This window comes from Gymnoscopelus microlampas, assembly GCF_963454915.1.
Source record: "Gymnoscopelus microlampas genome assembly, chromosome: 3".
NCBI classification, from domain to species: domain Eukaryota; kingdom Metazoa; phylum Chordata; class Actinopteri; order Myctophiformes; family Myctophidae; genus Gymnoscopelus; species Gymnoscopelus microlampas.
The window spans coordinates 60,808,549-60,831,499 of record NC_139940.1 but is presented as its reverse complement, the minus strand read 5'-3'; the positions used below and the strand labels follow the sequence as shown (position 1 = coordinate 60,831,499).

General features: G+C 41.9%; 1 protein-coding gene across 1 annotated transcript; it reads right to left on the bottom strand.

Annotated features, from left to right (window-relative positions):
- Window positions 1-15,901: 15,901 nt before the first annotated feature.
- On the bottom strand, window positions 15,902-21,459 carry LOC311041559 (uncharacterized protein). Its single transcript, XM_084051975.1, has 9 exons — window positions 20,498-21,459; window positions 20,045-20,212; window positions 19,574-19,716; window positions 19,210-19,294; window positions 18,758-18,950; window positions 17,622-17,812; window positions 17,372-17,513; window positions 16,937-17,064; window positions 15,902-16,584 (listed from the first exon to the last, which is right to left on the bottom strand). The coding sequence occupies exons 2-9, from the start codon at window positions 20,141-20,143 to the stop codon at window positions 16,264-16,266; spliced, it is 1,302 nt and encodes a 433-aa protein (XP_083908101.1). The 5' UTR covers window positions 20,144-20,212; window positions 20,498-21,459; the 3' UTR covers window positions 15,902-16,263.
- Window positions 21,460-22,951: the final 1,492 nt, after the last annotated feature.

Below are 22,951 nucleotides of genomic sequence, written 5' to 3'. Positions count from 1 at the left end.
GCCTGAAAAGGCTATTTTGACCAATGATTTTTTTAAGAAAATGAGTGTCAGTTTTGTCATAAGGAAGGCATTTGGGCCCATGTATAGTGCATTGGGATTCTTGTTGGGTACTTTTAGGTACAACACACAGTCACCAACCACTCAGAATGTACTGGGAACAAGTTACAGCCAAATGTCACCAAAGTGCTTCTCTCAGCCTGAAAAGGCTATTTAGACCCATGATAATTTTTTTAAAAAGTGGGTGTCAGTTTAGTCATAAGGAAGGCCTTTGGGCTCATGTAATGTGGATTGGGCTTCTATTTGGCCACTTTTATTCAAGTCACACAGTCAGCAGCCACTTAGACTGTACTGGGAACAAGTTACAGCTAAATGTCACCAAAGTGCTTCTCTCAGCCTGAAAAGGCTATTTTGACCAATGATTTTTTTAAGAAAATGAGTGTCAGTTTTGTCATAAGGAAGGCATTTGGGCCCATGTATGGTGCATTGGGATTCCTGTTGGGCACTTTTAGGTACAACACACAGTCACCAGCCACTCAGAATGTACTGGGAACAAGTTACAGCCAAATGTCACCAAAGTGCTTTTCTCAGCCTGAAAAGGCTATTTAGACCCATGATATTTTTAAGAAAGTGGGTGTCAGTTTAGTCATAAGGAAGGCCTTTGGGCTTATGTAATGTGGATTGGGCTTCTATTTGGCCACTTTTAACCAAGTCACACAGTCAGCATTCACTTAGACTGTACTGGGAACAAGTTACAGTGAAACGTCACCAAAGTGCTTCTCTCAGCCTGAAAAGGCTATTTTGACCAATGATTTTTTTAAGAAAATGAGTGTCAGTTTTGTCATAAGGAAGGCCTTTGGGCTCATGTATTGTGGATTGGGCATCTATTTGGCCACTTTTAGCCAAGTCACACAGTCAGCAGCCACTTAGACTGTACTGGGAACAAGTTACAGTGAAACGTCACCAAAGTGCTTCTCTCAGCCTGAAAAGGCTATTTTGACCAATGATTTTTTTAAGAAAATGAGTGTCAGTTTTGTCATAAGGAAGGCATTTGGGCCCATGTATAGTGCATTGGGATTCCTGTTGGGCACTTTTAGGTACAACACACAGTCACCAGCCACTCAGAATGTACTGGGAACAAGTTACAGCCAAATGTCACCAAAGTGCTTTTCTCAGCCTGAAAAGGCTATTTAGACCCATGATATTTTTAAGAAAGTGGGTGTCAGTTTAGTCATAAGGAAGGCCTTTGGGCTTATGTAATGTGGATTGGGCTTCTATTTGGCCACTTTTAACCAAGTCACACAGTCAGCATTCACTTAGACTGTACTGGGAACAAGTTACAGTGAAGCGTCACCAAAGTGCTTCTCTCAGCCTGAAAAGGCTATTTTGACCAATGATTTTTTTAAGAAAATGAGTGTCAGTTTTGTCATAAGGAAGGCATTTGGGCCCATGTATAGTGCATTGGGATTCTTGTTGGGCACTTTTAGGTACAACACACAGTCACCAACCACTCAGAATGTACAGGGAACAAGTTACAGCCAAATGTCACCAAAGTGCTTCTCTCAGCCTGAAAAGGCTATTTAGACCCTAGATATTAAAAAAAAAAGTGGGTGTCAGTTTAGTCATAAGGAAGGTCTTTGGGCTCATGTATTGTGGATTGGGCTTCTATTTGGCCACTTTTAGCCAAGTCACACAGTCAGCAGCCACTTAGACTGTACTGGGAACAAGTTACAGTGAAACGTCACCAAAGTGCTTCTCTCAGCCTGAAAAGGCTATTTTGACCAATGATTTTTTTAAGAAAATGAGTGTCAGTTTTGTCATAAGGAAGGCATTTGGGCCCATGTATGGTGCATTGGGATTCCTGTTGGGCACTTTTAGGTACAACACACAGTCACCAGCCACTCAGAATGTACTGGGAACAAGTTACAGCCAAATGTCACCAAAGTGCTTTTCTCAGCCTGAAAAGGCTATTTAGACCCATGATATTTTTAAGAAAGTGGGTGTCAGTTTAGTCATAAGGAAGGCCTTTGGGCTCATGTAATGTGGATTGGGCTTCTATTTGGCCACTTTTAACCAAGTCACACAGTCAGCATTCACTTAGACTGTACTGGGAACAAGTTACAGTGAAACGTCACCAAAGTGCTTCTCTCAGCCTGAAAAGGCTATTTTGACCAATGATTTTTTTAAGAAAATGAGTGTCAGTTTTGTCATAAGGAAGGCATTTGGGCCCATGTATAGTGCATTGGGATTCTTGTTGGGTACTTTTAGGTACAACACACAGTCACCAACCACTCAGAATGTACTGGGAACAAGTTACAGCCAAATGTCACCAAAGTGCTTCTCTCAGCCTGAAAAGGCTATTTAGACCCATGATAATTTTTTTAAAAAGTGGGTGTCAGTTTAGTCATAAGGAAGGCCTTTGGGCTCATGTAATGTGGATTGGGCTTCTATTTGGCCACTTTTATTCAAGTCACACAGTCAGCAGCCACTTAGACTGTACTGGGAACAAGTTACAGCTAAATGTCACCAAAGTGCTTCTCTCAGCCTGAAAAGGCTATTTTGACCAATGATTTTTTTAAGAAAATGAGTGTCAGTTTTGTCATAAGGAAGGCATTTGGGCCCATGTATGGTGCATTGGGATTCCTGTTGGGCACTTTTAGGTACAACACACAGTCACCAGCCACTCAGAATGTACTGGGAACAAGTTACAGCCAAATGTCACCAAAGTGCTTTTCTCAGCCTGAAAAGGCTATTTAGACCCATGATATTTTTAAGAAAGTGGGTGTCAGTTTAGTCATAAGGAAGGCCTTTGGGCTTATGTAATGTGGATTGGGCTTCTATTTGGCCACTTTTAACCAAGTCACACAGTCAGCATTCACTTAGACTGTACTGGGAACAAGTTACAGTGAAACGTCACCAAAGTGCTTCTCTCAGCCTGAAAAGGCTATTTTGACCAATGATTTTTTTAAGAAAATGAGTGTCAGTTTTGTCATAAGGAAGGCCACTTTTAGCCAAGTCACACAGTCAGCAGCCACTTAGACTGTACTGGGAACAAGTTACAGTGAAACGTCACCAAAGTGCTTCTCTCAGCCTGAAAAGGCTATTTTGACCAATGATTTTTTTAAGAAAATGAGTGTCAGTTTTGTCATAAGGAAGGCATTTGGGCCCATGTATAGTGCATTGGGATTCCTGTTGGGCACTTTTAGGTACAACACACAGTCACCAGCCACTCAGAATGTACTGGGAACAAGTTACAGCCAAATGTCACCAAAGTGCTTTTCTCAGCCTGAAAAGGCTATTTAGACCCATGATATTTTTAAGAAAGTGGGTGTCAGTTTAGTCATAAGGAAGGCCTTTGGGCTTATGTAATGTGGATTGGGCTTCTATTTGGCCACTTTTAACCAAGTCACACAGTCAGCATTCACTTAGACTGTACTGGGAACAAGTTACAGTGAAGCGTCACCAAAGTGCTTCTCTCAGCCTGAAAAGGCTATTTTGACCAATGATTTTTTTAAGAAAATGAGTGTCAGTTTTGTCATAAGGAAGGCATTTGGGCCCATGTATAGTGCATTGGGATTCTTGTTGGGCACTTTCAGGTACAACACACAGTCACCAGCCACTCAGAATGTACTGGGAACAAGTTACAGCCAAATGTCACCAAAGTGCTTTTCTCAGCCTGAAAAGGCTATTTAGACCCATGATATTTTTAAGAAAGTGGGTGTCAGTTTAGTCATAAGGAAGGCCTTTGGGCTTATGTAATGTGGATTGGGCTTCTATTTGGCCACTTTTAACCAAGTCACACAGTCAGCAGCCACTTAGACTGTACTGGGAACAAGTTACAGTGAAACGTCACCAAAGTGCTTCTCTCAGCCTGAAAAGGCTATTTTGACCAATGATTTTTTAAAGAAAATGAGTGTCAGTTTTGTCATAAGGAAGGCATTTGGGCCCATGTGTAGTACATTGGGATACTTGTTGGGCACTTTTAGGTACAACACACAGTCACCAGCCACTCAGAATGTACTGGGAACAAGTTACAGCCAAATGTCACCAAAGTGCTTTTCTCAGACTGAAAAGGCTATTTAAACCCATGATATTTTTAAGAAAGTGGGTGTCAGTTTAGTCATAAGGAAGGCCTTTGGGCTTATGTAATGTGGATTGGGCTTCTATTTGGCCACTTTTAACCAAGTCACACAGTCAGCAGCCACTTAGACTGTACTGGGAACAAGTTACAGTGAAACGTCACCAAAGTGCTTCTCTCAGCCTGAAAAGGCTATTTTGACCAATGATTTTTTTAAGAAAATGAGTGTCAGTTTTGTCATAAGGAAGGCCACTTTTAGCCAAGTCACACAGTCAGCAGCCACTTAGACTGTACTGGGAACAAGTTACAGTGAAACGTCACCAAAGTGCTTCTCTCAGCCTGAAAAGTTTATTTTGACCAATGATTTTTTTAAGAAAATGAGTGTCAGTTTTGTCATAAGGAAAGCATTTGGGCCCATGTATAGTGCATTGGGATTCCTGTTGGGCACTTTTAGGTACAACACACAGTCACCAGCCACTCAGAATGTACTGGGAACAAGTTACAGCCAAATGTCACCAAAGTGCTTTTCTCAGCCTGAAAAGGCTATTTAGACCCATGATATTTTTAAGAAAGTGGGTGTCAGTTTAGTCATAAGGAAGGCCTTTGGGCTTATGTAATGTGGATTGGGCTTCTATTTGGCCACTTTTAACCAAGTCACACAGTCAGCATTCACTTAGACTGTACTGGGAACAAGTTACAGTGAAGCGTCACCAAAGTGCTTCTCTCAGCCTGAAAAGGCTATTTTGACCAATGATTTTTTTAAGAAAATGAGTGTCAGTTTTGTCATAAGGAAGGCATTTGGGCCCATGTATAGTGCATTGGGATTCTTGTTGGGCACTTTCAGGTACAACACACAGTCACCAGCCACTCAGAATGTACTGGGAACAAGTTACAGCCAAATGTCACCAAAGTGCTTTTCTCAGCCTGAAAAGGCTATTTAGACCCATGATATTTTTAAGAAAGTGGGTGTCAGTTTAGTCATAAGGAAGGCCTTTGGGCTTATGTAATGTGGATTGGGCTTCTATTTGGCCACTTTTAACCAAGTCACACAGTCAGCAGCCACTTAGACTGTACTGGGAACAAGTTACAGTGAAACGTCACCAAAGTGCTTCTCTCAGCCTGAAAAGGCTATTTTGACTAATGATTTTTTTAAGAAAATGAGTGTCAGTTTTGTCATAAGGAAGGCATTTGGGCCCATGTATGGTGCATTGGGATTCCTGTTGGGCACTTTTAGGTACAACACATAGTCACCAGCCACTCAGAATGTACTGGGAACAAGTTACAGCCAAATGTCACCAAAGTGCTTTTCTCAGCCTGAAAAGGCTATTTAGACCCATGATATTTTTAAGAAAGTGGGTGTCAGTTTAGTCATAAGGAAGGCCTTTGGGCTCATGTATTGTGGATTGGGCTTCTATTTGGCCACTTTTAACCAAGTCACACAGTCAGCAGCCACTTAGACTGTACTGGGAACAAGTTACAGTGAAACGTCACCAAAGTGCTTCTCTCAGCCTGAAAAGGCTATTTTGACCAATGATTTCTTTAAGAAAATGAGTGTCAGTTTTGTCATAAGGAAGGCATTTGGGCCCATGTATAGTGCATTGGGATTCTTGTTGGGCACTTTTAGGTACAACACACAGTCACCAGCCACTCAGAATGTACTGGGAACAAGTTACAGCCAAATGTCACCAAAGTGCTTTTCTCAGCCTGAAAAGGCTATTTAGACCCATGATATTTTTAAGAAAGTGGGTGTCAGTTTAGTCATAAGGAAGGCCTTTGGGCTCATGTATTGTGGATTGGGCTTCTATTTGGCCACTTTTAGCCAAGTCACACAGTCAGCAGCCACTTAGACTGTACTGGGAACAAGTTACAGTGAAACGTCACCAAAGTGCTTCTCTCAGCCTGAAAAGGCTATTTTGACCAATGATTTTTTTAAGAAAATGAGTGTCAGTTTTGTCATAAGGAAGGCATTTGGGCCCATGTATAGTGCATTGGGATTCCTGTTGGGCACTTTTAGGTACAACACACAGTCACCAGCCACTCAGAATGTACTGGGAACAAGTTACAGCCAAATGTCACCAAAGTGCTTTTCTCAGCCTGAAAAGGCTATTTAGACCCATGATATTTTTAAGAAAGTGGGTGTCAGTTTAGTCATAAGGAAGGCCTTTGGGCTTATGTAATGTGGATTGGGCTTCTATTTGGCCACTTTTAACCAAGTCACACAGTCAGCATTCACTTAGACTGTACTGGGAACAAGTTACAGTGAAACGTCACCAAAGTGCTTCTCTCAGCCTGAAAAGGCTATTTTGACCAATGATTTTTTTAAGAAAATGAGTGTCAGTTTTGTCATAAGGAAGGCCTTTGGGCTCATGTATTGTGGATTGGGCATCTATTTGGCCACTTTTAGCCAAGTCACACAGTCAGCAGCCACTTAGACTGTACTGGGAACAAGTTACAGTGAAACGTCACCAAAGTGCTTCTCTCAGCCTGAAAAGGCTATTTTGACCAATGATTTTTTTAAGAAAATGAGTGTCAGTTTTGTCATAAGGAAGGCATTTGGGCCCATGTATAGTGCATTGGGATTCCTGTTGGGCACTTTTAGGTACAACACACAGTCACCAGCCACTCAGAATGTACTGGGAACAAGTTACAGCCAAATGTCACCAAAGTGCTTTTCTCAGCCTGAAAAGGCTATTTAGACCCATGATATTTTTAAGAAAGTGGGTGTCAGTTTAGTCATAAGGAAGGCCTTTGGGCTTATGTAATGTGGATTGGGCTTCTATTTGGCCACTTTTAACCAAGTCACACAGTCAGCATTCACTTAGACTGTACTGGGAACAAGTTACAGTGAAGCGTCACCAAAGTGCTTCTCTCAGCCTGAAAAGGCTATTTTGACCAATGATTTTTTTAAGAAAATGAGTGTCAGTTTTGTCATAAGGAAGGCATTTGGGCCCATGTATAGTGCATTGGGATTCTTGTTGGGTACTTTTAGGTACAACACACAGTCACCAACCACTCAGAATGTACAGGGAACAAGTTACAGCCAAATGTCACCAAAGTGCTTCTCTCAGCCTGAAAAGGCTATTTAGACCCTAGATATTAAAAAAAAAGTGGGTGTCAGTTTAGTCATAAGGAAGGTCTTTGGGCTCATGTATTGTGGATTGGGCTTCTATTTGGCCACTTTTAGCCAAGTCACACAGTCAGCAGCCACTTAGACTGTACTGGGAACAAGTTACAGTGAAACGTCACCAAAGTGCTTCTCTCAGCCTGAAAAGGCTATTTTGACCAATGATTTTTTTAAGAAAATGAGTGTCAGTTTTGTCATAAGGAAGGCATTTGGGCCCATGTATGGTGCATTGGGATTCCTGTTGGGCACTTTTAGGTACAACACACAGTCACCAGCCACTAAGAATGTACTGGGAACAAGTTACAGCCAAATGTCACCAAAGTGCTTTTCTCAGCCTGAAAAGGCTATTTAGACCCATGATATTTTTAAGAAAGTGGGTGTCAGTTTAGTCATAAGGAAGGCCTTTGGGCTCATGTAATGTGGATTGGGCTTCTATTTGGCCACTTTTAACCAAGTCACACAGTCAGCATTCACTTAGACTGTACTGGGAACAAGTTACAGTGAAACGTCACCAAAGTGCTTCTCTCAGCCTGAAAAGGCTATTTTGACCAATGATTTTTTTAAGAAAATGAGTGTCAGTTTTGTCATAAGGAAGGCATTTGGGCCCATGTATAGTGCATTGGGATTCTTGTTGGGTACTTTTAGGTACAACACACAGTCACCAACCACTCAGAATGTACTGGGAACAAGTTACAGCCAAATGTCACCAAAGTGCTTCTCTCAGCCTGAAAAGGCTATTTAGACCCATGATAATTTTTTTTAAAAGTGGGTGTCAGTTTAGTCATAAGGAAGGCCTTTGGGCTCATGTAATGTGGATTGGGCTTCTATTTGGCCACTTTTATTCAAGTCACACAGTCAGCAGCCACTTAGACTGTACTGGGAACAAGTTACAGCTAAATGTCACCAAAGTGCTTCTCTCAGCCTGAAAAGGCTATTTTGACCAATGATTTTTTTAAGAAAATGAGTGTCAGTTTTGTCATAAGGAAGGCATTTGGGCCCATGTATGGTGCATTGGGATTCCTGTTGGGCACTTTTAGGTACAACACACAGTCACCAGCCACTCAGAATGTACTGGGAACAAGTTACAGCCAAATGTCACCAAAGTGCTTTTCTCAGCCTGAAAAGGCTATTTAGACCCATGATATTTTTAAGAAAGTGGGTGTCAGTTTAGTCATAAGGAAGGCCTTTGGGCTTATGTAATGTGGATTGGGCTTCTATTTGGCCACTTTTAACCAAGTCACACAGTCAGCATTCACTTAGACTGTACTGGGAACAAGTTACAGTGAAACGTCACCAAAGTGCTTCTCTCAGCCTGAAAAGGCTATTTTGACCAATGATTTTTTTAAGAAAATGAGTGTCAGTTTTGTCATAAGGAAGGCCACTTTTAGCCAAGTCACACAGTCAGCAGCCACTTAGACTGTACTGGGAACAAGTTACAGTGAAACGTCACCAAAGTGCTTCTCTCAGCCTGAAAAGGCTATTTTGACCAATGATTTTTTTAAGAAAATGAGTGTCAGTTTTGTCATAAGGAAGGCATTTGGGCCCATGTATGGTGCATTGGGATTCCTGTTGGGCACTTTTAGGTACAACACACAGTCACCAGCCACTCAGAATGTACTGGGAACAAGTTACAGCCAAATGTCACCAAAGTGCTTTTCTCAGCCTGAAAAGGCTATTTAGACCCATGATATTTTTAAGAAAGTGGGTGTCAGTTTAGTCATAAGGAAGGCCTTTGGGCTTATGTAATGTGGATTGGGCTTCTATTTGGCCACTTTTAACCAAGTCACACAGTCAGCATTCACTTAGACTGTACTGGGAACAAGTTACAGTGAAACGTCACCAAAGTGCTTCTCTCAGCCTGAAAAGGCTATTTTGACCAATGATTTTTTTAAGAAAATGAGTGTCAGTTTTGTCATAAGGAAGGCCACTTTTAGCCAAGTCACACAGTCAGCAGCCACTTAGACTGTACTGGGAACAAGTTACAGTGAAACGTCACCAAAGTGCTTCTCTCAGCCTGAAAAGGCTATTTTGACCAATGATTTTTTTAAGAAAATGAGTGTCAGTTTTGTCATAAGGAAGGCATTTGGGCCCATGTATAGTGCATTGGGATTCCTGTTGGGCACTTTTAGGTACAACACACAGTCACCAGCCACTCAGAATGTACTGGGAACAAGTTACAGCCAAATGTCACCAAAGTGCTTTTCTCAGCCTGAAAAGGCTATTTAGACCCATGATATTTTTAAGAAAGTGGGTGTCAGTTTAGTCATAAGGAAGGCCTTTGGGCTTATGTAATGTGGATTGGGCTTCTATTTGGCCACTTTTAACCAAGTCACACAGTCAGCATTCACTTAGACTGTACTGGGAACAAGTTACAGTGAAGCGTCACCAAAGTGCTTCTCTCAGCCTGAAAAGGCTATTTTGACCAATGATTTTTTTAAGAAAATGAGTGTCAGATTTGTCATAAGGAAGGCATTTGGGCCCATGTATAGTGCATTGGGATTCTTGTTGGGCACTTTCAGGTACAACACACAGTCACCAGCCACTCAGAATGTACTGGGAACAAGTTACAGCCAAATGTCACCAAAGTGCTTTTCTCAGCCTGAAAAGGCTATTTAGACCCATGATATTAAAAAAAAAGTGGGTGTCAGTTTAGTCATAAGGAAGGTCTTTGGGCTCATGTATTGTGGATTGGGCTTCTATTTGGCCACTTTTAGCCAAGTCACACAGTCAGCAGCCACTTAGACTGTACTGGGAACAAGTTACAGTGAAACGTCACCAAAGTGCTTCTCTCAGCCTGAAAAGGCTATTTTGACCAATGATTTTTTTAAGAAAATGAGTGTCAGTTTTGTCATAAGGAAGGCATTTGGGCCCATGTATGGTGCATTGGGATTCCTGTTGGGCACTTTTAGGTACAACACACAGTCACCAGCCACTAAGAATGTACTGGGAACAAGTTACAGCCAAATGTCACCAAAGTGCTTTTCTCAGCCTGAAAAGGCTATTTAGACCCATGATATTTTTAAGAAAGTGGGTGTCAGTTTAGTCATAAGGAAGGCCTTTGGGCTCATGTAATGTGGATTGGGCTTCTATTTGGCCACTTTTAACCAAGTCACACAGTCAGCATTCACTTAGACTGTACTGGGAACAAGTTACAGTGAAACGTCACCAAAGTGCTTCTCTCAGCCTGAAAAGGCTATTTTGACCAATGATTTTTTTAAGAAAATGAGTGTCAGTTTTGTCATAAGGAAGGCATTTGGGCCCATGTATAGTGCATTGGGATTCTTGTTGGGTACTTTTAGGTACAACACACAGTCACCAACCACTCAGAATGTACTGGGAACAAGTTACAGCCAAATGTCACCAAAGTGCTTCTCTCAGCCTGAAAAGGCTATTTAGACCCATGATAATTTTTTTTAAAAGTGGGTGTCAGTTTAGTCATAAGGAAGGCCTTTGGGCTCATGTAATGTGGATTGGGCTTCTATTTGGCCACTTTTATTCAAGTCACACAGTCAGCAGCCACTTAGACTGTACTGGGAACAAGTTACAGCTAAATGTCACCAAAGTGCTTCTCTCAGCCTGAAAAGGCTATTTTGACCAATGATTTTTTTAAGAAAATGAGTGTCAGTTTTGTCATAAGGAAGGCATTTGGGCCCATGTATGGTGCATTGGGATTCCTGTTGGGCACTTTTAGGTACAACACACAGTCACCAGCCACTCAGAATGTACTGGGAACAAGTTACAGCCAAATGTCACCAAAGTGCTTTTCTCAGCCTGAAAAGGCTATTTAGACCCATGATATTTTTAAGAAAGTGGGTGTCAGTTTAGTCATAAGGAAGGCCTTTGGGCTTATGTAATGTGGATTGGGCTTCTATTTGGCCACTTTTAACCAAGTCACACAGTCAGCATTCACTTAGACTGTACTGGGAACAAGTTACAGTGAAACGTCACCAAAGTGCTTCTCTCAGCCTGAAAAGGCTATTTTGACCAATGATTTTTTTAAGAAAATGAGTGTCAGTTTTGTCATAAGGAAGGCCACTTTTAGCCAAGTCACACAGTCAGCAGCCACTTAGACTGTACTGGGAACAAGTTACAGTGAAACGTCACCAAAGTGCTTCTCTCAGCCTGAAAAGGCTATTTTGACCAATGATTTTTTTAAGAAAATGAGTGTCAGTTTTGTCATAAGGAAGGCATTTGGGCCCATGTATGGTGCATTGGGATTCCTGTTGGGCACTTTTAGGTACAACACACAGTCACCAGCCACTCAGAATGTACTGGGAACAAGTTACAGCCAAATGTCACCAAAGTGCTTTTCTCAGCCTGAAAAGGCTATTTAGACCCATGATATTTTTAAGAAAGTGGGTGTCAGTTTAGTCATAAGGAAGGCCTTTGGGCTTATGTAATGTGGATTGGGCTTCTATTTGGCCACTTTTAACCAAGTCACACAGTCAGCATTCACTTAGACTGTACTGGGAACAAGTTACAGTGAAACGTCACCAAAGTGCTTCTCTCAGCCTGAAAAGGCTATTTTGACCAATGATTTTTTTAAGAAAATGAGTGTCAGTTTTGTCATAAGGAAGGCCACTTTTAGCCAAGTCACACAGTCAGCAGCCACTTAGACTGTACTGGGAACAAGTTACAGTGAAACGTCACCAAAGTGCTTCTCTCAGCCTGAAAAGGCTATTTTGACCAATGATTTTTTTAAGAAAATGAGTGTCAGTTTTGTCATAAGGAAGGCATTTGGGCCCATGTATAGTGCATTGGGATTCCTGTTGGGCACTTTTAGGTACAACACACAGTCACCAGCCACTCAGAATGTACTGGGAACAAGTTACAGCCAAATGTCACCAAAGTGCTTTTCTCAGCCTGAAAAGGCTATTTAGACCCATGATATTTTTAAGAAAGTGGGTGTCAGTTTAGTCATAAGGAAGGCCTTTGGGCTTATGTAATGTGGATTGGGCTTCTATTTGGCCACTTTTAACCAAGTCACACAGTCAGCATTCACTTAGACTGTACTGGGAACAAGTTACAGTGAAGCGTCACCAAAGTGCTTCTCTCAGCCTGAAAAGGCTATTTTGACCAATGATTTTTTTAAGAAAATGAGTGTCAGATTTGTCATAAGGAAGGCATTTGGGCCCATGTATAGTGCATTGGGATTCTTGTTGGGCACTTTCAGGTACAACACACAGTCACCAGCCACTCAGAATGTACTGGGAACAAGTTACAGCCAAATGTCACCAAAGTGCTTTTCTCAGCCTGAAAAGGCTATTTAGACCCATGATATTTTTAAGAAAGTGGGTGTCAGTTTAGTCATAAGGAAGGCCTTTGGGCTTATGTAATGTGGATTGGGCTTCTATTTGGCCACTTTTAACCAAGTCACACAGTCAGCAGTCACTTAGACTGTACTGGGAACAAGTTACAGTGAAACGTCACCAAAGTGCTTCTCTCAGCCTGAAAAGGCTATTTTGACCAATGATTTTTTTAAGAAAATGAGTGTCAGTTTTGTCACAAGGAAGGCATTTGGGCCCATGTATGGTGCATTGGGATTCCTGTTGGGCACTTTTAGGTACAACACATAGTCACCAGCCACTCAGAATGTACTGGGAACAAGTTACAGCCAAATGTCACCAAAGTGCTTTTCTCAGCCTGAAAAGGCTATTTAGACCCATGATATTTTTAAGAAAGTGGGTGTCAGTTTAGTCATAAGGAAGGCCTTTGGGCTCATGTATTGTGGATTGGGCTTCTATTTGGCCACTTTTAACCAAGTCACACAGTCAGCAGCCACTTAGACTGTACTGGGAACAAGTTACAGTGAAACGTCACCAAAGTGCTTCTCTCAGCCTGAAAAGGCTATTTTGACCAATGATTTCTTTAAGAAAATGAGTGTCAGTTTTGTCATAAGGAAGGCATTTGGGCCCATGTATGGTGCATTGGGATTCCTGTTGGGCACTTTTAGGTACAACACACAGTCACCAGCCACTCAGAATGTACTGGGAACAAGTTACAGCCAAATGTCACCAAAGTGCTTTTCTCAGCCTGAAAAGGCTATTTAGACCCATGATATTTTTAAGAAAGTGGGTGTCAGTTTAGTCATAAGGAAGGCCTTTGGGCTCATGTAATGTGGATTGGGCTTCTATTTGGCCACTTTTAACCAAGTCACACAGTCAGCATTCACTTAGACTGTACTGGGAACAAGTTACAGTGAAACGTCACCAAAGTGCTTCTCTCAGCCTGAAAAGGCTATTTTGACCAATGATTTTTTTAAGAAAATGAGTGTCAGTTTTGTCATAAGGAAGGCATTTGGGCCCATGTATAGTGCATTGGGATTCTTGTTGGGTACTTTTAGGTACAACACACAGTCACCAACCACTCAGAATGTACTGGGAACAAGTTACAGCCAAATGTCACCAAAGTGCTTCTCTCAGCCTGAAAAGGCTTTTTAGACCCATGATAATTTTTTTAAAAAGTGGGTGTCAGTTTAGTCATAAGGAAGGCCTTTGGGCTCATGTAATGTGGATTGGGCTTCTATTTGGCCACTTTTATTCAAGTCACACAGTCAGCAGCCACTTAGACTGTACTGGGAACAAGTTACAGCTAAATGTCACCAAAGTGCTTCTCTCAGCCTGAAAAGGCTATTTTGACCAATGATTTTTTTAAGAAAATGAGTGTCGGTTTTGTCATAAGGAAGGCATTTGGGCCCATGTATGGTGCATTGGGATTCCTGTTGGGCACTTTTAGGTACAACACACAGTCACCAGCCACTCAGAATGTACTGGGAACAAGTTACAGCCAAATGTCACCAAAGTGCTTTTCTCAGCCTGAAAAGGCTATTTAGACCCATGATATTTTTAAGAAAGTGGGTGTCAGTTTAGTCATAAGGAAGGCCTTTGGGCTTATGTAATGTGGATTGGGCTTCTATTTGGCCACTTTTAACCAAGTCACACAGTCAGCATTCACTTAGACTGTACACACTAAAAACTCCTGGGTCAAAACCAACCCAAATTGGGTCATTTTTAACCAAACTCCTGGATCAAAAAGGGACTAACTAGCACTTGCGTTATTTTGACCCACAAAAATTGGTTATTAATTTGACCCAAGACTATGGGTCAATGAATAACCAATTTTTGTGGGTCAAAATAACTAACTAACTAGCACTTGGGTTATTTTGACCCACAAACATTGGTTATTAATTTGACCCAAGACTATGGGTCAAATGAATAACCAATTTTTGTGGGTCAAAATAATGCAAGTGCTAGTTAGTCCCTTTTTGACCCAGGAGTTGGGTTCAGAATAACCCAATTTGGTTTATAAAAATAACCAACCATTGTAGTCAATATAACCCAACCTTTGGTAGGTTATATTAAAGGACCATTTCACCACTTCAAACCTTTGTATATAATTAATGCAAACAACTATTCAAAAATTAAGCATATTAACACAGACCTAGGTTGAAGAGAGGTGAAGTGCTCCTACCACTACAATTACATATAATTTCATGTTTTATTGCATTAACCCATTTAGACCTGAGGCCGATTAAAACACCTTCCCAATCAAAGTTTTCTGAAAACCAAAGTTACTTTGGTTAAGGTTCCTACATACATAAAATGACAGATGCTTTCCCGGATTGAAAGGTATAATATATAGGCTTCACAGGTCTAAATGTGCTGAAATTGATGAAAAATAAACTACCAGGGTACTTTTGACAAGTATTTATTTTAGACATGGAACTGTCAAACTGCCGCCAAACATTGGCCAAAGGTTATATACTGTACATCAATTGAGAACAGTAACAATACAAAAACATCTTGTAAAGAGACATCACAACTGCCAAACATTGGCCAATGTACGTGACATTAACAACGGTACATAAGGTGCATTTACATGCTGTAACACAACTTTACAAGCATGATGTTGATTTTCAAAAGCTTTATCTTTCCAGGTTATGAAGCAAATACAGTCATGTACAGTTACTGTACATGACTGTATTTGCTATACTTTGCTATACTGTACTACAGTACAGCCTACAATTTCACATCTTGGCCGGATTGACCATTGCTGGCTGGACCATTAGCTGTGTCACTCCCCTCCACATTTCCCGATCTCTCTCTCTCTCTCCTCTGTGAGAAAAGGGCTTAAAATGCACCAAAAATAACTTTTAAAAAAAGAAAAAGGAAAAGTTTAGTCCACCCTGTCAGCTTCCAATGACGACACAACAGCATCTATATTTCTCAAAGGCTGGACATCTACTGAACTGAAAGTGTCTAACCGGGAGTAGGCCTATGCAGGAAGAGCTACAGGAAGTTCCAGTTAGGCGGGACAACATCAAACTTCCAGTTAAACTTTTGTTATTTTCCAGGCTTTATCTTTATCTTGTTGAGATAAAACAGGGAACAAGGTTAAATAGTTCCCAAAATGTACGTCATAAAGCACACCAAATAGGTTTCACATTCAAATCCTCAGTGATGCTATTAACTCTGAGAGTGTATTACATTTGTACATTCTCAGAGTTACACATGGATAAATGAACACTGAGGATTTTTACTGTGAATCTTTAGAATATTTGAAAAAACCCTGGTGCGAAAATTAGACCTATCAAGGGGAAGGTTCTCTTCATTTGTCTCCCATAGGAGACAAATGTCTCTTTAAGGACTAAAGGCTGCGGTACAAAAGAGGATTTTGAGGCTACATTGTTAAAATTCCATTCCCAAAACACACACATTTAGGACATTATTATTATTATAGGGCTCAACATTGAGTTTTGTGTGTCTGACTGAAAAACTATGTATTTTAAAAGATGTGAGGATCACGTGCGTAAAGGCCCCTTTACGCACGTTTGTTTCGATGGCCCAGATACACAGTGACCCCTGTTTAGGTTGGAGGGGTATTAGGTCTAGTTATTAGATGTACGTGCATATGGCACAGCCTACAATGGACGCTTGCCAATTACTTCACCTCATACACAGCCAAATTTAGTAACACATTTTAAAGATGCCACGTCTTCTCGTAACTCAACGTCAACATGGGAAACGTATAGGCTACGTATGTTTCTAAAACATTCTGTCATTCATTATTCAAGTATATTGGCTATTGCCGTCTTGAAGAACTGGACCTGCCTGGTCTCTGTTCCTTCAATACCGTAGACCACCTGTTGGATGAACTCCCATGCATTGGCACACTCCTTGGGGTAGTCGATGTCAAACACATAGAAGGACTTGAAACAAACATCAACCGCCCCAAGGAGTGTGCTTTCAGGGAATGCCTGACCTGCAAATACAACAAACGCCTGCGAGCAGCATCTTTGAGGTTCTCCCAGCACCAGGACAGAGGGGTAGGTCTTCGTTTTCTTTGCTTCAGACTGCTGGATGTACTCCACCATATTTGTCCCAACCTAAGACAGGCACAAAGAAAGAGAGAAATAAATGTGAATGTTGAGTTAAAACCAAATCAACAGATTACCAGTTTGGGGTAATATTGATATACCAAATATACAAGGAAGCCATATGAAATCTAGTTTAAGAACCAGCATCTAAAAAAATAAAGTACATCAACAAGAATGTGAAATCGGGCGTAGCGGTCCGGGCACCTAGGCTTAAAAGTAGCCTGACAGCACGTTGCGGGTTCGAGTCCCGATCCCGATGGCCTTTGCTGCATGTCACTCCCTCTCTCTCCCCATTTCCTGTCAACCTACAGTCCTCAATAAAGGCATTAAAAATAAAAAAAGAATGTGAAATTGTACGTACAGGCTTGAGGTCAATGAAGGCCAACCGGGACTCTTCAGCGGAGTGCCGGACAGTCTTCTTATTGACCCTGTATACTGTCTGTGGCATCAGCCGGGTTAGCAGCCTGAGGGCCAGTTCCCCTTTGGCATCTGTATGTCAACAATATAAAGTAGATCAGAATGGTGTGGCTGGCACTTAATTTGGTTAAAATACAAATGCAATTCATTTTAAGACATTTTCAATACCTCAAAAAACAAAAATTACAATCACTGTGGAAAAAGAGATTGACAAAATACTAGACTATTATCACAAATAATCTACTGAAATTGGCAATATCTACAAACTCATAACTCACATTTTCGAGCATTGGAAAAAAAAACATCTCCTATTTTCTAACTCAAAAGAAAAGGAATCACAGGATCCTTGCTATACAACAAAAAAAGAAAACCAACTTACCCAGTGTCATGTCATCAATTGAAAATGGCAGTTTCCCATCTCGCTTCGCCAGGTAAAGGACCTTCTCTGTGTAGTCGGTCACCCATGACTCGAACAGCTTGGGTGCAGCCTCCCCATGCAGCACCAAGAAGTCCTGCGCGATCTAAAAAACAGGAAAAATCTTTTTCAAACAATGTGACAGCTGCTATTTTAATAGCAGACGTATATCATGTATTTTCAGTGTATGCAATATGTTCCAGTACATCCATACCATGCCTGGACTGGCGAGGCGAGGGTACTCCATTAGGACACTTTGTGGACTTTGGGAGTGGTTCTCCCGGATCCAGTTTGCCCTGTAGAGGACTGTGTCACGCATGTAGTCTTTAACCTGGGAGAAGGGCTCCATGTTGTGCTTCAGCCACTCCCTTTGCTGCTGAGACCTTTCCTCTGGTATGGTAGAGTCTATAGCAAAATACAAAACATATTGTAAGACAACAATAATGGGTTTTCTTCCTTTACAAGACTTTCCCCAGTTAAACTGATATGGTATCTGCACATTTTTCAACAATGAGACCAGTAAGACTCCCTAATCGGGAGATAAGCGACCGTAGGTCACATGTATACAGAAGAGGGCTGTAACGGCGATTGGTTCCTAGTTGTGTGGGCAATGGATAGTTTTGTTTGGTGGTCTAAATGTGGGGTTAGCTGTGACATGGTGGTGTTCGGCAGTGTCTTACCAGGAATGTTTGTCTGAAGTCCTGAAAGAAAGAAAAGCTGCGGGAAGGTTTCAGCAGTCGTATGGCAGACCAAAAGCAAAGGTGTGCAGGCAAGAGCTGTTGGTGTGTGTGTGTGTGGTGTGGGAGAGAGAGTGTGTTTATAGGGGAAAGGAGGGATTGTTTGTGGGGGGCAAGCCCCCGAGTTACGGCATTTTATGTGAGCTGCAGTGGCAGGGGGTCCTCCACTGGGGGCGCCACCACTTTTGCATCCGTTCTGGAGCACCAGGAGTGGGTGGTCCCCGGGAATGCCCCGTGAGCAGCCCCGTTGGGGTGGTCATTTGGTAATTTGTCCACATGTGCTCATTTTTTACACTTGGGGGTCCCCGAGGCAGCTGGGGGTCCCTGGAGCTCCGGGGGTCCTTGGAGGGTGTAGTTTGGCAGGTAAGGAGTGTGTGTGCAAAATGTGGCATGGATCGGGGCAATGGGTGCGGAGATATGAGCAGGGCAAAAGTGTGACGGAGTGACGGACGGACACCTGGAGCAGCTTTCTGTAGTAAGTGCGACCTACGGTCGCAATAAGATCAAAATTTGTGCCAGATCCTGTGTCTAGGTGAGACATGACCTTTGACACAATCTAAACGTCTCAATAGAAGAGCAGGGAGACAGAATTCAACCACCCCAGTTGTATTACCTGGTATGTATCCCCGGTGTGGCTTGTTGGCTTCGGGCATCATTTGCTGACTGGACCCAGGTAATGGCTGACTGGAGCCAGGCTGCCGCCTCTTCCGGACATTCCTCAGCCTGTCTTCGATGAATCCAGTAGCTGGATAGTGGCAAGCTTTCCCATTCTTCATCCCCTTCCGGCTTTTGGTTAAGTATATTTCCTGGAAAAAAATATAAGACAAGGCAGAACTCTTTTTCACCCTTTGCAATGTTATGTTTCAATTCCCTCTCCCCCTGGATCAGAAAGGCACAGTCTCTCTGCCCCAGCACACCTACTCACACCGGGTGTCCTGTATGCTGACGTGTGTGAGAAGAATGACCCCTTCATTTCAAAATGACAATATTGCTTTTGATCAGAAAATGCATATTTTGCATCAGCATCCATTTCTCTATTAACTAGGCTGGGGGGAGAAAACTCACATAACCAGTGTTTGATCCGTCATGCAGTGATGGGAACGTCTGCACCAAGGATTGTGCCAGGGCCTCTTTTATGTTCATGGTCGGCCTGTAAACATAGAACGCACATGTCACCATTCCTGGTATCTGAACATGTTTAAAGCACAAATATAATGACTTGTAGATGGAAAGTTCAGTAAACAAACAACCAAGTGAAACACATCAGTACACAGCCAACACTTGAACAATTCTAGACACATTAAGATATTTTTACAATATCTGAGACTTTGAATACTTTTGTAAGCATCAACAGGGAACCTGAACACAAAACACTCTGGTTTAACTCTGTTTATGTTATGCTTCCTGATCAACTCTAGACTTGACTTACCTCTCTCCAAACTTTTCCATCAGGAATGACACCAATATTTGCACAAGGGTAATTCTCTGTTTTCTGGAAAGGACACCTGTTTCGTCCAAGCTCTTCAAAATGTCCACACCACTGGGAACGGCCGAAAGAGCCTGTCGGATATCCTGGGAAAAAATGACAATAGCTGTTAAGGATGTATAAACCAATTTAACTCTGGCATACAGATGTTGGACATATCACAAATCAAGGTGAACATGTGATATCCAAATAGATTTCCATAGTCAAATATTAGCAAAATAAAAAAGGAACAAGTACTGACAAGAGTATAGACCAGTTAGTTTAAGTAGTATTGAAGTTCTAAGATGTGTACTGGGTCAAAATGCTTCCATCCATCCATCCATCTTCTGCATACAGAGTCCCAGACTTAATTTCCCCTGAAACATCGGCTAGTTTAAGTGCTTAGGTTTAAAAAATAAATAAAAAAGAACTTACAAATACTGGAACCGGTTGTAGGACCAACACATGATCTGCTGCTCTCGGTTCCTCCATGGGGAATATGGTAGATCCAGATGCTGCTCCTGATTCCTCCATGGGGGATATTGTGGAGACATCATGGCTTGTTGCAGGTGGCTCCGTAGGTGGCAGAACATTTGAAGCCTTCTGTAGCAAAGAAAAGTTGTCATATTGAGCTTACAGAGAAATATGAGGTTCAAGGATTTTGTTACTTGTGTACGGACAGAAATATGTGCATTATCAGAAGTGTTGTTTTCCACTTATTAAACAAGACCAGGAGACCTGGTTCAGCCAGACCCAGGCTAAGCCGGACTTCACATGACGTGTCAGCCTTTTCTGGCTGGCACCTAAGGACAAAACCTGTTTTTTGCCCATGTATGGAGAAAACATTAGTTTTAAAACATTGAAAATAAAAACAAAACTTTTACTTACAGCACCAATTTATCTCATCTCAGTAGTCCAAGTAGTTTCCCATTCCAGTCCAAAAATGTATCTCAATCAAAGAATGACTGATGATACTGATCCAGTGCCCTGATCCTCTTGCATTGTAGCAGAGTATGTTCAGAGTGTTCAAATGTACTAGAGTTTCTAGTTAAAGGCAGTGACTATATATACATATATTTACAAGTGGCAGTGGCAGTTCAGATGCCTAACTGCAGTCTAAAAAAGTCTATAGCGCAGAGAGATGTACAAAGTGTCATCATCTCTGTATGACTGGATTGCATCATCGTCTCTGAATGACTGGATTGCATGTAGTGGGTGATGATCAAGCAGCTCGTTCACATCAATAGCCAACAAAACTTTGGTATGGCTCACACTGTAAGCAAACAAATGCTTCTCAAACCCTGTCGTTTCCCACCTCTGCACAACTAGCTTTATTGTTGAAGCGCCTGTTTGCTCCAGAACCAAAATGGCTTTTATAAGCCCAAATTGAGGCTCTCCATCGTGGTCATACGACATAAAGACTGTCATGCCTGGTCTATATGTAGTACCCTTAACTGTGACCCTGGCCGGTACATACAGTTCAGTGAAAAGGGGAATTCCTGTCAGACCACTTTGGATCTCTTTATAGCCATCAAGATTGGCCAGAAAGGTAGTGTACCCTGGACCAATTTCTGTGTTGTGGCTTAACACAGACCCATACATGAAACTGTAGCATTGCATTATCTGGTGTCTATATGCCATGGTTTTGCAAATGTTGCGGAAGTTGCAAGTGACATGACTGACTTGTTTAAAGAAACCATGTTTTGCCTCAAAGCGCATTACCCACAAATGTATCAATGGTCCGAGTGTTCGAATTGCTCTTGGATAATGGAGCATGAAATGGTGTTTTGGACGCAAATTATACAGAGGAAAGAGCTCCAGGAAAAGACAGTGATGCTCTTCAATGATTTCACTCAGGTAACGTGTTGCACCAGTAGTAACAGATGGAGAGAAGATGATCTCCATGCACTTTAATAACAGTAGGAGAAGTTCCCATTCCTTGTTGTCTGTAGGGATCAGGTCACCTATCATTATTGGAAGTAACCTCAGTAGGCACCAGGTCTGAGCTGCAGACTGCCGCAGGGAGGTGTCAGGGTTCTTCAGATCACCCTTACTTATTACGGAGGGCTTGTTTCCCATATCACAAAAGCCATAATCAAAGCTTGTGATACGGAAGTTTAGCATATCTAGTGAGATATGCTTTTGCTGAATGAGTGAATTCAACACAAGCTTAAATTCTATTGGCCCTATCCCTTCCAAGATGTCATGCATTATGTCTAGTGCTATATTGTCTGTCACGTGATAGAAAGACAGGCTGTTCAGGGCACTGTCTCTATGAATGCCTGTCTGAGAGGAGTCTTTTCTCTGCAAATCTGCTTTGTGAGTATTAACATCACGGAACAGCGTAGGATCTTCCCGTGTCTGCCCCCGCATGACATCTCGATGTACTCTGCACAACCGACACATATGGTTTCCTGTGAAACTCTCAATGTAGCCAAGAATAGCATTCAAGCCCAAATTATCTCCCACCACCTGGACAACTGAGAATTTCACAACACCTTGAAAGTTACGAGTGTTAACAGTGATGCCATCCTTCTCAAGACACTTTAGTTCTTCCACAATAGGGCGCAACACTGTATCAATGCCATAGGTCTTTGCATCATCAGACTTATACACAGCTAACAGGAAGTGTGACTGCAAATTGGACAGGAGGTCTGGTGGCAAACTCTTCAAGATAAAATATATCAATCCTAACTTGTGAACCCCTGTCTTTGACCCAAGGGGGTTGACAGTTTCACAATCGTCATTATATAACACCAACGGGATAGACACCTCTTTCAAAAAGAGTGGATGAGTTTTACAAAACTCTCCATCAAATATATCCTGAAGAGCATCACTTTCTTTCTGTTGCCATTCCATCATGGCCTGTAAAATACCAGGAAGTTCCAGTATCTTGACCAGAAGTTGCTTGAGTGGAATACGCTGGTAAGCATCAGTCACAGCAACTTGTCTAACATTGCCAGTGGCAGAGTCCCTCTGCTGTACAAAGGTAAGACTGCCTGGAAAAACCTCCTCAATTGGCTGAATGAAGTTCCCCGAGTTAGTGAAATACTTCATCTGTTTGTAGTCTGTCTCCAGTCCCTTGAAAGGCTCAGCTGCATCTAAAAACTCTTGCCTGAGCTCCTCTACCTGTGGGCTTTGATCATGCCCAAACTGACTAAACAGCGACATAGTCTTTGTTTGTAATCTACCCACTAAATCTCCAATTAGACTTGAGGTCTGCTGAACCACAAAGTTGATATTTGAAAATGTCTGGGAAGATTTAGATCTAAGATGAGCTATAAAATGGGCTACTCTGTCTGTGATTCCCTCTTGCTCTAGTTCGTCCCAGTCATCATCATC